The sequence below is a fragment of the Lathamus discolor genome, chromosome 20 (genome assembly GCF_037157495.1).
Source record: "Lathamus discolor isolate bLatDis1 chromosome 20, bLatDis1.hap1, whole genome shotgun sequence".
Classification (NCBI taxonomy): Eukaryota; Metazoa; Chordata; class Aves; order Psittaciformes; family Psittacidae; genus Lathamus; species Lathamus discolor.
The window spans coordinates 2,390,060-2,406,039 of record NC_088903.1 but is presented as its reverse complement, the minus strand read 5'-3'; the positions used below and the strand labels follow the sequence as shown (position 1 = coordinate 2,406,039).

At 47.3% G+C, this 15,980-nt stretch overlaps 1 protein-coding gene across 1 annotated transcript in view; it reads right to left on the bottom strand.

Annotated features, from left to right (window-relative positions):
- WNT3 (Wnt family member 3) overlaps positions 1-3,052 on the bottom strand; it is a 29,661-nt gene extending 26,609 nt beyond the window's left edge. The window contains exon 1 of the mRNA XM_065699068.1: positions 2,973-3,052. Within this exon, the coding sequence (XP_065555140.1) occupies positions 2,973-3,052 (80 nt within the window). The remainder of the gene's footprint in view (positions 1-2,972) is intronic.
- Positions 3,053-15,980: the final 12,928 nt, after the last annotated feature.

Sequence of the window (15,980 nt, the reverse complement as noted above, 5' to 3'; positions counted from 1 at the left end):
TCCCTGTGCCAAACGCCTCGCTGCCTTGTGCATAACGTTTCACCACTGAGGCCAATGGCCTTATGACAGTGTCAAGATGGAGGTTGTGCTCGCTGTAGATAACACAACCAGATGTCCAGCATCCTTCCATGGCTCCTCAATAGAAACACAACTCAGTGCAAACCCTCAGCAGCACCATCTTTGTGCTTTTATCCCCTCCACCATACTGTCACTGATGTGCTTCCTGGCATTGTCTGACCGCACTGTGGAGCAGCTGAATTATTTCAGCCACCCCTAAACCCATTTACAAGGTGATGAGGCTTCATTCTCCATTCTCTTTTCCTGGTGCACATTCAGATGCTTCCTCCTCTCTACAGTTTTTCCCAGTTGTCCCAAAGCAGGAATAAGCTGTTTTGATTTTGCTGCCCAAATATTTCCTATACAATAGAAAAATACCCAGGAAGGTTGCACCAGCAGGACCAAGCACTATCTGTCAGCAGTGTTGGCTCCTGCAAGATGAGCAGTCTTCCTGAAGGTCCTGTGTTCAGCAGAGATGGGTTTAGCTGAGGATAAGGAAGCACTGATGGTCTCTAGTCCAGTCTGGCCTGGAGGGGTGCAAGAGCCCAGCACAGAGGACTGCGCTGATGCTCTACCTTGCCTTTGCTTCCTTCCTCCTGTTTTGGGGCATATTGAACCCTGCAAGTGGGATTTATCCCCCAAAGTCAGCTCTGTGCCTGCCTGTAGATCAGAGGATCAGCAAGACAACTGGAAAAGGATGCTTTCTGAAAGAGTATTTATCATACCGCACATAAGACCCCGGACCCACAGAGCTGGGATTCAAAGCCTTCAGTGGGACTGAAGGAGATATTTCATTCTGTGTGCTATGGGAAGCATTGTCTCTGCCTGAGCAGTCGGGAAGCCCTGGCCCAGATATTTCTGCTCTTCAGCTCCCTCAGCCTTCAAAACCCCTCTAAAACCCTATGAAAGGCCCGCAACCCTATGTGGGGCACCTTATCGCATCTTTTCAGTGCCGCAGAGACTCTCTTTCACTTTGATATTGCCAGAATCTCCAAAAAACATGCATGATGCAGATCTACTGAATGGAATTCTGCAGACAGCTTGTTCGACTCCCTGCTTTCGCATGGATACTGCTTGTCATGCCCCCGGTCTTTCTGTCTTACATGTCCCCTGTATTGTTCATTTGGGCTGAACTTGGAGGGATTTTGGAGAAGGCCAGGACATGGGGCAGCCACCTGCCTGCAGCATCTTCTCCTGAAAACAGGGAGAGACATTTTGTTCATGGGGATGTGTTTGCTTCATGGGGAAAAACCCAAATCTTTTCGTCAAGAAGATTTCGGTTCCTCGCCCTATGAGTCAAACCCCTCCTTGATTTAGGCGTTAAATCCTGGTTTATATCAAAGCCTGAGGCAGGGCAGGAGCTGGTGAGACCCTGGGAGAGCTGATGTCACGGCATGGTATCATTGCCCCATGCAGATTCTTGCCTTTAGATGCAGCCATGCAATTTTGACCTGTTCTACAACCCACCGCGCACCCCCGTTCAGCCATGCCGGTCCCCAGATGAAGGAGAAAAGGAATGGAAGGAATCACAGTGATGCTGCCGTTATTTCAGTAGGCTCCCCTGCCCCAGGCTTAGGTCCTGAAGTTAGGCAGCCACACTCAGGGCGAGGAAATCATTTAATTCTTCAGGAAAACCTGCTGTGATTTAGCCATTTCATGAACCTGCGTAGCTTCTAAAGGCTTCCTAAGCATGGACTTCTCATTGTATTCCCAGTCTTTCTCTACTGGAACTGCACATTTTCATCCTCAAAATCCACGGTAATAAGTAGATTATTAAGAAAAAAATCAGCTTTTCCCTTTTGCTGTCTAAATATTCCCAGACATGGCAGTCCATTCCCAAGTTCACTCCCACCTACTTCTTGCCATCTCCATGTTGGCACTGAACAGATCTAATTCGGTGATAATTCAGTGATAATAGAAAAGACTTTTCTGGAAAGGTGAAAATAGCTCAAGAATCTTAGTTCCCAAATTCCAGCATCTCCCTCTTTGCCATAATAGATCATTACGCTACAGCCCCTACCTGGCACATACAGAAACTTAATGAGATATATTCCTATGAGAAATCCTACATGAGAAAGAGAGAAATTAACTGAAATCTTCTGTTATGCAACTCGCTGTCTGCTGGGTTTCAATGACCTGAAATATTTGATTCTGGATTTTTTTTGTTCCGATCGCATTTTGTTCATCTATTTATGCATTGAGTCTTATCTTTATTTGCAAAATAACTAACTCGGGTTACTTATCAAGCCCATTATAAGATAGAGCCAATTCTTTTAAAGATGATTTTTATTGTTGGTGCAAGGAGCGAAGTGGCAATCCCATCATTCAAAAGAACAAAATCCATCTTGGAGGAATTTTACTAAGGAATATTTTCTTCAGGTGCCATTTGCGTTCTCAGCTTATTTGCCGGACTAAATTCACATGACAGAATACAACAAAAGAAGAAAAAGTAGTCCAAAAACTGTAGCAGCCAAGAAGAATATAGAATTAATGGGGTTTTTTTTTAAAGGATTGATCGCAATTTAAGGGAATTAAGAAAATCCCTGCTACGCAGTCATACGACAGCCAAAATTCCTATTGCACGAGAAAATAAAACCGCATCCTTTTCCATCCGAAACAAATGTCTATGGCTACAGGGACGAAAATGGAGAAATTAAAGAGTGGTGGGGAAGACTCCATTTGTGCAAAGGGAAAGCTAAACCTTGCCCTTTCGAAATAACCCCCAAACTTTTCATTCTTTACCAAATTGGAAGAAATTATGCTTAGAATCAAACATGCAGTAGTGGCCAGCTCAGCAGGGCAAAGGGTGGGAAGGAAGGAACACGCATCCACACAGATCCCATAGCTAATAATTCATTAATTCATTAATCAAAGAGGGAAGGGGAGGGGGGGGGGGAGGGGGGAAGAAATCTTACCACCAAATTGGGTAACCGGCTAAGACCTTTGTGCCATTGAAGAGAAAAGACAAAATTAGTCCAAGCAGGTGGTAATCCATTAGTCCAGGCTGGTGCAAGGGGTGAATCTCAGCGAAGTTTTCAGAAAAACATGAAGTGTGAAAATGAAGAATCCCCCTCCTCCCAGGAAAAAAAAAAAACCCAATAGAAATCAATTCAAAACACAAGAGTTAAAGCAAGTCCCTGGTAGTGCGGGTGACTTTCTGCCTTGTCAGAAACACACCTCTCCAAGCCTTTTCCCTGTAGATCATCCAAAAGCGTCTATTAAAAAGTGCAGGGCTTGGGGATGTCAGCAGGCAGCCAATCAGACCGCATGGCCCAAGGTAAGGGATGAGTCTCAGCTCAGGGCTGTCAATCACGCTCTCCTCCCCCTCCACCCCACAACTTTGTTCCTTGCTTCCACAGACAAACCCTCCTTGCAAGAGACTTTTCTGGGGCACTGAGGTTTTGGGTGTTGGGTTGGGTTGTTTTGGGGTTTTGTTGTTGCTCTTTTATAATTTCTTTTTCTTTCTTTTTTTTTTTTTTTAAATTTCCGGTTTTAATTTCACTTTGAAACCCTGTTTTTTGCTTCTAATTTCACTTAGAAACCCAGGATGCACTGACTTTGCTGCTGGTTTGGCATGCCAAGACTTTGCAAGGTAAGGACGAAGGGTGATTGCGATTGCACTTAATCTCACGGTGGGGGTGAGATAGACAACTTGTTCTTTAGATGGAAAGGGAGGTGAACATTAACCCTTGCAGGAGGCAGGGCTAATGGGAGCACCGAAGAGGCAGAATAACCCCCTGAAAGCGTTGATGTGGGCAAATCTGGTTGTAAATTTAAATGAAATGTGCACTGCTCAGGTTTGTCTAAGTGTGCAGGTGGGATGGATGGAGGGGGAAGCAGTGGCAGCCTGGGTTTCTATCAATAAGAAGTGCCAATGCATGGCAAGAGTGGAGCAGGCAGATGGGAAGATGTCCTGTTGATGAATTTCTTGTGAAGTCCGCCTCTGAATGCAGAAAGATGAAAATACGATCCAAACCCCTCCTGTGTAATTAAAAAGGAAATCACGAGCAGTATCACCCTTCTAAAGAGGCTGTGTGTTGCAAATAGACCCAACAAAGATTCTCCTTGAAAATCCTTGTTATGGCATAGAGACACTGTTTTTACAGGACCTGGTATGTCAGAGTAGTGGATCAAGGGGATGACTCAACAGAATGGGACAAAGAAATGGGAGAAGTCAAAGAAGTTGCTTTTGCTCCTAAAGCATCCTCAGCAATCACAGCTGCATTGCCTGCAGTGGAGCTGCCCAGTTTATAAGATGGAGATTAGGAGCTTTAGGAGTAGCCAACAAATCAATTTATTGCAGAGGAATGGCTATAACAGAAGTCCAAGGTCCTATGTTGGGCAGCCCAATATATTAAGGCTGATATTAAGGCTCTGGGTATAAATGCACTCCTTGATGCTATTTAATCATTAGGGTGCACCTGCCTCATGCCTTTTTTGATTCCCAGTTCTTGTGGATTTTAGTGTATTTGCACACTGGATTAGTGGAGAGCTGTTCTCATAAGTGGTAATTTGTTTCCTGGCCGTCATACATCCAAGAGAGGACATCCACCAGACGTTCGCTGCACCTTACCTCTCCATCAGACCCTGAATCTGCTGCAAGGACTATGAGGCCAAGCTTCTCCAGGCTTAATCTGATGGGTTTTCCAGCTGCTTATGACCCATCATAGATGTTAAATATGGCTTGTTCCTCTCGTGTGACTTCAGATCCCAAAGGGTATATTGGGCGTAGTCTGTCCTGGCAAATCTCTCACCTGGCATCCAGCTATGTTTTATTGAATGCAGTCACTTGGGTTTAAGAATGCAATGATTTTCAGATGAGGATTGGAGATGCATGGATTTAATAGGATCCACTAAATTAAACACTGCCTGGGAATCTTCCCCAGATCCTGGACTATGTTGTCTGTGTTTTCAGCTATGAAGCATGGAGCCTGGCATGGGCCTGATGTCACCAACCTGCAAAGCCTTGAAGAGATTTGAGTCACAATTTGGGATTAGTGTGGAACAGGAACTATTCCAAACATTCCCTTAAGATGTGACCAATCCCTTCTGGGGGTTAAATGAGTTTATCAGGGTGGATTAAGGTGGTCCCGCGTCCCAGTCTCTCTGGTTCCAGTGCCAGGGAATGGTCCTGGGCACTTTTAACTTATTGGTTAAAGTAAGCCATGGAGTACCTGAATTGCCACTAAATAGCCTGTAAGTCTAAATAGCAAAAGCAGACCTGAAATTCTTATACAGGTTTGTATCTCTATTGGGGGATGTTTTAGAGCCACACAAACTTAAGAAGGATTAAAAGTACAGAGCAAGATTCTGTCATAAAAATGCCAAACTATTAAAGAAGTAGCAAAAGGAGAGACTGAAGTGAGATATCTCAGGTGATACCGCAGATGACTGACATCCCAGAGGCTTAACAATCCTGACCATTGCAGAAATCCAGCTGGGGACAGCTTTTGAAATCTGAATTGAATGATTGGTTGGAGACCATCACCAAGGTCTGGGTGGTTGAGATGTTCCTGTCCATCAGACATTGGGGAACAATACCTGGTGCTCTTATATTGTGCTTCTTGATGTTAGGATTGATAAATCAAGCCAATAACTAGCAACAAAATGCTTCTTCTCCCGAGAACCAAGTGGGGAAAAGTGACCTAAGACCCAAATCCCAGAGACTTTGCTGGGGTGTGTTGGGCAGAGACCTCAGTTTTGTGCTGGGCTGCATTGCAAAAGCAGTAGAGATGCTAAAGCACCCATCCACACCACAGTAACTGCCCAACACCACGTTGGTGAGGCCACAGACAGGTTTTGAAAGATGTTGAAGATTTGATCCCAACTCACTAAAACCAAGGGAAAGCTCTCTATAGACTGACAGATTCCTGATGAAGTTTTTGGGGTCACTTGTCCTCTCATATGTTTTAATTTGTTCCATCCATTGCTACCTTTGTCTGCTGTGATCATGGACTGTCCCAGCATCATGAGGAACTCATGTTCCCCTTTGGGAACTGTGTTTCAAGCACGTCTGCAGTTGCTTTGGGTTGGAGATCCTTTGAGATCCTGTGAGTAGAAGGTCCTTACCGCCCCTAACCTTGCTCATGTGTGACTCGCAGTGATTCCTGCCTCCAAGTTTCTCCCACTGGAATGACTGATAGAGCAATGGCAGGTTTCAGTAGTGCCTTTGGTTGTACCAGCCTGGATCCCCAAGCCCTTAAAAAGGCAGGCATGTCTCACCAAGGAGTATGACCTGCCTCACAGGGATGAAGACTATGTTGTCTCTGAAATGATCAGACTCACTCTCAGTCTTCTCTGCTGCGAAATGAAAATCTGATGCTTACACACTAAAATTATCCTGGGGATATTTCATGCTGCCCTGGACAAATATTTATAAGTTCTACAGCAAACATTAATTTTAAATGTAATTTCTAAGAGCAAATGAGATTTATCCAAAAGAGTACAATTTCAAATTTTCACTTATAGATACCTCCTTGTGCTGCTGACTGACAGTTTTATTGACTGAGAGTCTTTGCAATTCTATCGGCCTGTCTGGTTTGGCAATATTGACTCTTGGAGACCAGTTTTAGTGTGTCCAGAAATGAAAAAGGGGAAGAATCTGGAGGTTTGGCTGCTCAAGAAATGCCCTGTTGCCTTTACAACGTCACTACAAAGGTCCTTCTGTGTAGTGCTAACATCGGGGTACTGCAAACCCAACCACTGTAGGTGCCAAGGCATCTGAAAGGATCCTTGGGTTTATTCTAACAGCATTCCAGGAAAGGAGCATTGCAATCACATGGAAAATGTGCCTCTCCTTCCGTTCAGGGCTCTGACTTTTGCAGCTTCTCCTTCTTTTAGCTTTTCTTCCTTTCTCTAACAGAATCTACCAGCAAGAAGAAACCAAGGGCCTGGGGAAGGTGACAGGACCAAGGAGTCTCCTGGGTTTGTTCTCAGCACGTGTTCCAGCACACCAGGCCACTGATGAGTGAGACACCAGGAACTCAACTCTTCCTGGTGCAGTTCAGCTGCCCTAGGTGGAATTAGCCCATGGTCAATGTGAGAGGAAGAGGATGACTCGAAACACAGGGAAGGGCAAGAGATGGGTGAGCTGGGATGACCTGACAGAGGGTGTTTAGATGCCTGATTTGGTGTGTTGCAGAAGGCAAGGAACGTACAAGACCTGTGATCCATAGTGTAGCACTAAGGGATGGCATCAGCATGTTGGTCAGCTCTAGTTCAGTGGTGGAGGGTGGCTTATCTGGGTGCTACATGTTGAATTGCACATCTGGGCACTCCTGGGTGTAGCCAGAAACAGAAACTGAGAAGGGGGGTCCCTCAGGACCATGATCTTTTAAGAGGTTTCAAGTCTTAAGAAGCAAATGACTTGTTTTGAAGACCTTGATTTTGGTGTTAGTATGCAAAGTGGAGTTAACACAGCAAATTACTTCTTTGATGGCTCTCGCCATCACTCCTAAAGTAAATAATCTAAAAAGTCTGTAAAGAGGAATCCTTCCAAAGCATGGATGAGCTGAGTGAGTCCCTTCCATCCTCAGCTACTGGAATTCTGTGTGTTCTGAGCACTGTTTGCTGCTAACCTGTGACTGGTAACTTAACATCCCTATACTTACCTGTTCCTCAGTTTTCTTGCCAAATCTGCTCTTTCCTAGATCCTATGCTCCCTCTGGCTCTAGCAGACTGTCCTCTGCTATTTCTTGTTCTTCACATCTCTGTTCATGTCAGCTGGGCACCCGAAGGGAGTCATTACCTGGAAAGAGCTATCCTGTATTAACACCTGACCAGAGTGATTTAAGGAAGGACCTCAATGGTTATGACATCAATTCTAATCTTTGGACAGGAACATCTGTAATATTTCTGCGCATCTTCTGGATGTGCTCTACTGCCAGTGATACTGAGTGATACTGTGATGCTCAGTGATACTGAGGGGTGCACTCCAGCGTGTTGACATCGCATTGGCTGACCTAGCACGTCCCTCACTCCTGTTAGGTGCCTCATCTCCATGTTCCCTCCAGGAAAGCATTAATGGTACCTCCAAGTAATCCCATAGCTTACGTGGGGTTGCAGAGTTGCCCTTCATGTTTGCCTGCCTGTTATGTCCACTGAAGCACTGCCTGCAGCTGATGTACAAAGCTGTGAGGTGCTTACAGGTGAGTTAGTCACAGGGGAAATACATCTGCTGCTCTAGGAAAATGGATCTTCACATGCTCAGATGAGCACCACGGTGTCGTTTCTACCTCATAGTTTTTTGGAAAATTCCTTTTGCTGAAGACACAGGTGTGAAGCAGAGGGAAGTTGGGATTTAGCTGCTGAGATGATGGGAATAGAAAGCTCAGAGTTTAGCAAAACCCTTTAACCATTGTTTTTAGTGTTTTAGGAATAACCTTATGACTTACAAACAGCCTTACCTCACTCCATTCTTTTACAGCCTATTCTGAGTTCATGGTATAGAAATCTTGCACTTATTTGTCTTCCAGTGATGGTAGAAACAAGTTTGAACCAAACTTTTGCTGCACTGTTACAGCTCTGATTGGATTTCCAGATCTTTCCTCTATTGTGCCATGGAGAAGTTCAGACAAAAAGTGACCTAATGAAGCCCTACGACACATGAGCTTTTAGTGACTATGACAACTTGGGGCAAAGAGGGCTGGCAATGAAGCCCATCTCAAACTTCAGTAAATACAAGGACCGTCTTTGATTGGCACAGTCTTGCCTGAAATTATGTTGGCCCACATTGCATCATGTGGGGACACTGCTTCAGCAATGGGTTTAGAAAGGGCAGTATGTGTGATGATGCTTTAAAGTCTTCTGATCTATCCAGGTCATCCCTACTGCAAGTCATCCCAAGTGAAGGTAGAGCTGAGTCTGGTAGTGTAGGACACTTGTCCCATCAGCTATCAGTTTTCACTGAGAAAACTATTTCCAGGTAACATTTAGGGTTCTGCTCAGTCTTCATCTGAGCCACGTTGGGCAGGCCAGTGCCCAGCACAAAAGGTCTCAGAGAGATTTCTTGCACAATGATGTGATTTTGAAGCAGTAGCTCCGGATACAGAAGAGAGACTACCAGGATGGCCGAGTATGTGTAGAGCTCTGATTGCAGAAGTGTAGGTTTATGGTCTTCTCATAGGTTAATGTGAGCAAGCATGGGTGGCTGAGAGTGGCTGAGCGTGTGTAGATCAGTGGTTATAGGCGTATAATGCCTTGCTTCTGGGGAAGCAGCCTCAAAGGAACCCGGAGATTTCTGGGAAACACATCTGAAAGGGGCCTATAAGGATGCTGGGGAGCAACTCTTCAGTAGGGACTGCAGTGACAGGACAAGGGGTGATGGGTTCAAACTTCAACAGGGGAAGTTTAGATTGGATATAAGGAAGAAGTTCTTTACTGTGAGGGTGGTGAGGCACTGGAATGGGTTGTCTGGGGAAGCTGTGAATGCTCCATCCCTGACAGTGTTCAAGACCAGGTTGGACAGAGCCTTGGGTGAGATGGTTTAGTGTGAGGTGTCCCTGCCCATGGCAGGGGGCTGGAACTGGGTGATCTTAAGCTCCTTTCCAACCCAAACTATTCCATGATTCTATAAAAGGCTCTGTAAGGCAAGTGCATGTTTCTGAAGGTGTATAGAGAAAGGCTGTTCTACACCTTGTGTGTCTGAGGGCAGCCTTGTTCTCTGGGAGAGGCTGAGCTGCCTTTCACAGCTGCAGTAAATCTGACTAATTGCACTAGCTGAGCAGATGAAGAAACTGTGCCCCAGGTATTGGGCTTGTTTGAAGACAGCTCTGTCTACCTTGACATCTGGAGGAATGCATCCCAGGGATGGGGGGAAGGGAGGGAGGGCAAAGGGAGCAGAGTCATTCCTCGCCCTTCCTTCCTTCCTCAGGACTGCAGCCTAGCAATATCCCCGAGGCTGGAGAATACCCGGTAAAACTGAAACCAGCTATTTTCTTGCTGCAGGCTGTGACTTTGCATTATGTTGTAGTTGGAAAACTCGGGGCTTACGGGAGGTGTAAGAAGATAAAATACTGGGAAGGGATGAAGGAGTGGGGGGAGAAGGGAGCGGGACAAATACCCCGCTGGGAAGCTGAACTGGAGCTGCGTTTGGACTGGGCTTCGCTGGCCCAGCGATGGGAAGAGGCAAGGGCGGCTGGGCTGGAGGCAGGCAGGAGCTCTGGAGCGGTGCCTGGTGCGGATTCAATCCGGGAAGTTTTAATGGCACAACAACAACAACAACAAAAGAGGAAAGGGGGGAAAGGAAGAAAAGGCTCCTGCGGGGCTGGTTGCCACGGAGACCCCGAGGAAGTTTGAACCAGTCCTGCTCTTTTCACAGCCGCCTTTGAGCCAAGGAGGGAATTATGGCTGGCGATAAAAGGAGACATGTGGCCCTTTGCTCACAGGGACCGGCCTCTGCAGTTACGAGTCTTCGGCTCATTTTCTCCCTTGTCCCCTCCTGCAATTGTACATTCGGAGCTCAGGGAAAAGAAATCTAGGACAAGTTGTGCACCCTTTGCCCCGGGGACCCGTCCCTGCGGGGCAGACCCCTGCCTCTTTCAGCCCATTATTCCTCCCGTGATGCGCCACCCCGTTTCCTCCGTACTTCGGGAATTCTTACGTGTCCAGAGCTGACAAACAGCTCACGCCGGCTGTCATCACACCAGCGCCTGCACTGAAACAGCCTCCACGAGGAAGAGGGGCTGAAGATAGCATCATGGAATAGTTAGGGTTGGAAAGGACCTTAAGATCATTCAGTTCCAACCCCCCTGCAAGATCTTCCACAATGGAGCTGGAGACAGTTTTCCTCCGTGTTTTGGGGAAGTTTTTGGGAGGGATCTGGCTGAGCAAATGACAGGAATGAAAGTGAAAGGGGGAAATTCAGCTCTGTGTTGCCTTACCCTGATTTCTCCAGTGACACTTGCATAACGCAAAGCCCAAAGTTGTGTTGTAGTGCTCTGGTTTTGCCCTGGCTTCTCCTCATTGTGGGCTTAGAGCTGGATACTTGCACTTCCAGTGTGATGTGCCTCAAAAAGTCCTCCTCAGGCCAGTTTGATGTTGTACACGAGGGACAAAATGGCAAAGTGAAAGGCAGAGGTGCCAGCAAAAGAAGTGAGTCTTCTACAGGCATAGAACAGCACTGGGAGCAAAGCATACCTTAGGATCATATAATAGTTTGGATTGGAGGGGACCTTAAAGATCCCATGGGCAGGGATATCTCAGCTTGCAGCTCACACCTCCTGGCCAGCTGGGTTAACAGAGCCCAATTCTCTTTTTCAGGGGTATTCAGGTCTTCTTGGACCTTTGGTGCTGAGGGTGTCATGGTGAGCTATGAAAGAGCAGGTATGGCTGGTGACATGGGGTAGTGACCGAGGCTGGGATCTGCTCTCCCTCCCAACCCTCAGAACGCTACTCCAGAGCCCATTTCCTTTCTCGTTTGTTTCCATCAGCTTCTTGGGTTTCTTTTTTAAGCCAGAACGGTGTTTGAAGGGTTCTTACTACCTGGAGAGGCTGTGGGATATCCATCCTTGGAGGCTCTGGAGATTCAGGAAGACAAAAGCATAGGAAACCTTACAGCATTAGTCTTGCTTTCTGCAGGAGGCTGGATTAGAGACCCCCAGAGGTTCCTTCCCACCAATACTTCTATGGGTTGATGATGATGCTCTATTGCTTTACAAGTTAATTAACTAGTCTTGGGTTTGTGCATGAGAATAACATAAAACACTTAAATAGTCCAGAACGCCTTTGCAGGAGCCATCCAAATGATGGGTCACAAAGCCAAGATCCATGCAGCAGGCAAAGCATGTGGCTGACCTGCTAAGCACTATGCATGGTGCAAGCAGAATTATGTCCCCTGGAAGCTGTCCCGAAAGTGGGTGCAGTCCTGGGATCACAATAGATCATTTCAGACATGGACCCTGCCTGCTCACCAGAAGCTGGATGATCTCTGGTCACTCACCCTATTCCCAGTGATGAACCTCTCTGCTCAGGAGGAACCTACCTTTACTGAAGGGGTGTTAATTATCATTAAAGGAAGCCATTCCTTTAGCTCCAGCCATTGAGAATTGCTTGGACAAGTGTTTTAGATACACATTTGCCAAATTGTAGTGTTCTGGGTAGCTCTGTCTTCCATTCCCACTGCTGCTCCCTGAACACAGCCCCATGAACCTCATCCTCCTGAGACCCAAATGGGTCTTTAATTCTCAGCTCCTACCATGGTCCTGCTTTGCAGAGCAGCCAACAGTTTCCAGGCTCTGTGCTTAGGACCTCTGCAGTGCCTGAGGACACTATTGCCTTCTGTGCTCAGGTGGAAATAAAAGGAATGGCACCCATCAGAGTGTGTGAGCAGCATCTTTCCTGTCGAGCAGCTTGGCAAGTGGGCCAGCCTTGGAGGTCTAGGGGAAGCTGGGGCTGAAAAGTTACTGGAGCTTCACTTTTGATCCCTGTAAATCCACTTCTGTTCCACAGCAAGGCAAGAAGGCCATATGGAGCATCCCCCAGCTGGTGTGGTCCTCTCTGTACCCACCCCACAGTGCTCCTTGTGCAGATAAAGTGATGAAGGCTCCTCTGGTTCTCTTTGGGGACTCCTCTGCCTTCAATTTCTCTATTGCAGTGTCGCCACAGCCACATGTTCCCCTCCTGGGATTACCCCCTCAGTTATCCAGGTATCCTGTTTGTGGGGCTAAGTGGTGAATCACAGCTGAGCTGCTGTAAAAATAACCATTTGGGGGGAATAGTCTTTATTTACATCAGTGCCACCTTCATACAGTTTTCCTTTTGTTACCCCATTTTTTATGGAAGATGCATACAGGAATGTGTGGATTTTCTGTGTGTTGGAGCAGGATTGCTGTTCCTATGATCATGAGATTGTATTTTTTGTGGATCAGAACCGGAATGTCCAACGCACTGTCCTGCTCCTTCTTTTGCAGCCAGCAGGTATCTCTCATTTACTAGAGTTTCTCAAAGACCATCTTTAAAGGAAGACGGTTCTAAAACGCAGTGTAGGTGCTGATGACCCACAGACCGGCTGCATCAAACCTGTGCTCTGTGATCCCGGGAATAAGCATGATAGGATGGGGGTCACTTGCCAGGAGGGCTTGGGAGTGTGGTACACAGTGCCATCCAGTGGACCTGCCACGGCTGACCATGCAGCAGGAGGAGGTAACGTCCTTTCGTGATGTAGTTTGGGGCACTCAGCTGTATATGATGCTTTCCCAGTCCCACTTCAGACAAACCTGGGCTGTTCAGCAAAGCCCAGGTAGCCGATTATACCCCTGAAAACGTCTTCCCCAAGGCCTTGAGTACCTGGCAGTGTCCATCACTTGGGTGTCCCAGCTAGGAGGATGCAGAACCATACATCAGGACTAGCCCATTGAATCTCATCTCCCCCAGCTCTCGGGGATGGAAGTGGTCCAGGTGATGGAGGGGAAGCAAAATCCAAGTTAACACTCACTCATGTGGTTAATGCCACTGAGGAGTGATAGGAGCATCCTCTGCAAGCAGACCCCCATGCGCTCCTCATGCCTCATCTCAGGAGCACAGGGCAAGTGTTTTGGGCAGAAGAAGGCTGCAAGAGGAGCCTAGGGTGAGCAGGTAGGCAGAGAAACACAGCGAACACCTTTCCCAATTGTTTGGAACAGGATTTCTCCTGCAAAAGCCCCTCCAAAGGAGGCCTTGCTCCTTGCGCGATCCTTGGGGGCACAGTACCACCTGCTGGCAATGAGGCGGCAGCATAGCGAGGGATGGGACCCACGGAGGAAACCAGCGCTGGCAGTTCGCTCCTCTCTAGGATTAGAGCAGGACTCACGCCTGCTCTTCATTGAGTCCAGTTTTAAATAGGTAGGTTGAAAATTTAACCTTTTCATCCTTGCGAGGGAGAGATGCGCCCCTCGGACAGTCACTCATGTTCATGCTGCCAGGTTTTTCCACCCGCAAAAGGAAGGCAACGGAAACCCCAGAGCAGAGCCCAGTTTGCCAAATTTGGGTAAATGTTTTCTTATTAAGCTGTAGCTTAAAGAGTAATGTTTTCAACCCTCTTCTTCCCTGGGTTGTGCATTACCTCATCACGTCCTACCCAAACTTCGAATCATAGAATAGTTTGGGTTGGAAAGGACCTCAAGATCATCCAGTTCCAACCCTCTGCCATGGGCAGGGACACCTCACACTAAACCATCCAACACAAGGCTTCATCCAACCTGGCCTTGAACACCGCCAGGGATGGAGCACTCACAACCTCCCTGGGCAACCGATTCCAGTGCCTCAGCACCCTAACAGGAAAGAATTTCCTCCTTAGATCCAATCTAAACTTCCCCTGTTTCAGTCTGAACCCGTTACCCCTTGTCCTGTCACTGCAGTCCCTGACGAAGAGTCCCTCCCCAGCATCCCTATAGCCCCCTTCAGACACTGGAAGCTGCTCTGAGGTCCCCACGCAGCCTTCTCTTCTCCAGGCTGAACAGCCCCAACTTCCTCAGCCTGTCTTCATACGGGAGGTGCTCCAGTCCCCTGATCATCCCAAGGCTCTGTCAAACCTGTCCTTGAACACTGCCAGGGATGGAGCATTCACAGCTTCCCTGGGCAACCCATTCCAGTGCCTCAGCACCCTCACTGTAAAGAATTTCCTCCTTAGATCCAATCTAAACTTCCCCTGTTTAAGTTTTAACCTGTTACCTCTTGTCCTTTCACTACAGTCCCTACCGAAGGGTCCCTCCCCAGCATCCTTATAGGTCCCCTTCAGATACTGGAAGGCTGCTATGAGGTCTCCACGCATCCTTCTCTTCTCCAGGCTGAACTCATCTTTGTTCTGTTTTCCCTATTCATCTCAGCACAGTGTTTAGCCTCCAACTCTCCCAGGCTCTACCTCACTTTAATTTATGTGCCTAAGAAATAGCAGATGATTGATTTGAGGCTGCCAATTCCTGCTCTCAGAACCCTCAGGTCCAGCAGCCACGTTTGCTCTTTCTTTCCTCTTTATGGTTTTCTTGCTCCTGTGCATTGCTCTTTGTCTTCCTTGGTTGTTTCACTGAGCAGTTTCTGGAGTGTGCAGCAAAAGGAAGCTCTGTGCCCTTAGCTCCTATTCCATACAATCTGGCCAGGAAGCTGTGGTTTAAAGCAAACCCAGAGGATTCAAAACACTGCTCCTGAAAGCATCTGTTAAGCTACATGGGTACAAATATGATCTAGGACTTGATCCCATTCTTGGAATGCGGTCCCACTGGTTGAGGATGGGTAAGGAGCAGAATTTGGTTGTCCTAAACCTGACCATCTATCAGAACGCACCTGACTGATGGGATGTGTGTTAAGGTCTTTGGAAATAACTGGTTTTCATACCTGCAGGATGATCAGCTTGTCCCGTTGCAGCACCAGGAGCTGCAGGCACACCAGGGTAACTGGGAAAAGGACCAAACTGGAGATTATGGAGTTGAACTCAAGGAGCTTTGGGTAATGTTCAGCTCCCCCAAGCTGAGATGCTGACAGTGCAGGGCTCAGTCCAAGCAGGGGTCTAACACCTAGTTCATGCTGTGGCTGAAGGGTTTGGCTACCAGGCCACATGTGGGTCTGAGACAATCTGGAACCAGCTTGGTGCCCACAGAGCTCTCCATGGACTGATTCAGCTCATTGATTATGCAGAATATGGCAAAAAAGAGCTTGTGTAAAAGGGTGGTCAGATCTGCTGCTGGGAGCAGAGAGGGGAGAAGAAAGGAAGGGAGAATGATTCCTCTTCAGGCAGCACCAAGCTGTTGGACTGGTTCAGTTCGTCATTGTTGGCATCCTCAGATTCCCCTGTTAGAGGCCAGCAACTCTTTGTAGACTGCTTGAATATGAACTCTGATCATATTCTTTCCATTCATCCAAGACACCTCTTTGGAGGCCCCTCTGAGCTGTTGGCCTTTTCCTAGGACCTTAGCAAGACTGACTGTGTTGGCGTGACCAGGGATGGGTGAGCT